A 1,607-nucleotide genomic window follows, 5' to 3' on the forward strand; every position below is an offset into this window, starting at 1 on the left:
CACTTATCTTAAGTGTATACAAGTGTTGAAGAACATGTGCAAAAGCTTTTTCAATCTTTGGAGGAAGGAGTGTCCAATAGGAATACTTTATCATATGTTCACGTGCTTGTGCAAAACATGTTGTATTTCGAATGTCTAAATGAAATTACTGACAAATTTAAAGGGCTATCAGTCTATCTTTTTTTCACTCCATGTCTAATACCTCTTTTGGTTCTGACTAATCTATATTCACATCAAAAAGTCTCATTTTGAGAAAAATATATTGCTTAACAAAATCAATTTTATGCCTAAGGTTCAAATTGTAAAATCTCTGATTAAGAATAGACAAGCTATCGTTTTCGCTATAAATGAAAGAAACAAAATTTTTAATTTTTTTTCCTTTTTCATCTTAGTAGTAGTGGCTAGAAAATTGACAAGTAGATACCCATTTGATCCAATGGAAACTCAAAACTAAAATTCATAAATAAATAAAAATATCCTTTTGTTAACTAACCAAACCAACCACTCATCCTAACGGATAAAACCATGGCCATGGCCGCCACCACCACCTGTTCCTCCGCCGCCGCCACTCCATTCCTCTCTCCGACCACCCCTTCCCTCCACACAATTACCAGAATACCCTTCATCTCTGCCACCCCAAAATGCAACAGGCCAATCACCAAGCTCCACGTGTCCTCCAACCCAGTCGCTTCATCCTCCACCAGTACATTCAAACCCAATCAAGAATCCATCTTTTTCGACGGCGGAGCTCACTATGGAGACCTCGCAGCTAATCTCCTTCTGGGTTTCACTCTTCTTTGGCTCCCATTAACCCTAGCTTCAGTATTTAGGGCTTTTTACTTGAGGTACAGGTTTACCAATTTGAGGGTTACTGTCATTTCCGGCTTAACGGGTCAAGACCGGAGCGATTTCTCGTATAAAGTGATCAAAGATGTTCAGGTTGTTCCAAGATTTATTGGTGAATGGGGTGATGTGATTATTACATTGAAAGATGGGACTGTTGTGGATTTGAGAAGTGTTCCTAAATTTAGGGAAATTGCTAAGTATTGTCTTTCTATGGTGGATAAAGAGTCGTCTGGGGTTTCAAAGGAGACTAATGCTACTGATGGGCCTAAAGGCTTTTGAGAAACATATATGGTTAGTGTTTTATACTTTGTTTGATTTTCATATAATGTTGTCTCGATAATTAATTTTAGTAGCTCAGTTGGTTGGCTACCTGACTCCTGATCTTTCTTGTCGTTGGTGAGAGTTTGATTTCTTGAATGAAACATTGTTCTCCTTTTTGTAAAGGGTTATGTAAAGTTTTCAATTTGGTATTAATGTATTCAACTGTGTCAATGGTTTTAGTATATATGTCTAATTGATTTGTATATTGAGTTATTGGGAACTGTTTCTTTTAGTTGATGTTGATGGATATTTCTTTTGCCTTTGATTTACTTGTGTCGTAATTGAGGTACACGAATAATCCATAAATTGTACTGAGCATTAGTAAAACACTGCATGTGTAAAGGGAACACACCCCTGCATGAAGCATCCCGAGTTCATGTAGGGTTGCACCCCATTAGGGTGTGAGTGATGTAGGCAGCCTATCTTGACTCAAGTATCAG

At 37.7% G+C, this 1,607-nt stretch overlaps 1 protein-coding gene across 1 annotated transcript; it reads left to right on the top strand.

Annotated features, from left to right (window-relative positions):
- The first annotated feature begins 491 nt into the window (after positions 1–491).
- LOC125813102 (uncharacterized) lies at positions 492–1,380 on the top strand. The gene has a single exon (XM_049492586.1). The coding sequence runs from the start codon at positions 526–528 to the stop codon at positions 1,123–1,125; it is 600 nt and encodes a 199-aa protein (XP_049348543.1). The 5' UTR covers positions 492–525; the 3' UTR covers positions 1,126–1,380.
- The last annotated feature ends 227 nt before the right edge of the window (positions 1,381–1,607 follow it).

This window comes from Solanum verrucosum, unplaced genomic scaffold, assembly GCF_900185275.1.
Source record: "Solanum verrucosum unplaced genomic scaffold, falcon-dt-bn FXZP01000746.1, whole genome shotgun sequence".
Lineage (NCBI taxonomy): Eukaryota > Viridiplantae > Streptophyta > Magnoliopsida > Solanales > Solanaceae > Solanum > Solanum verrucosum.

Bases quoted from the DNA above. Each gene is read 5' to 3' on its own strand.
- LOC125813102 (XM_049492586.1), top strand. From the start codon at position 526: ATGGCCATGGCCGCCACCACCACCTGTTCCTCCGCCGCCGCCACTCCA.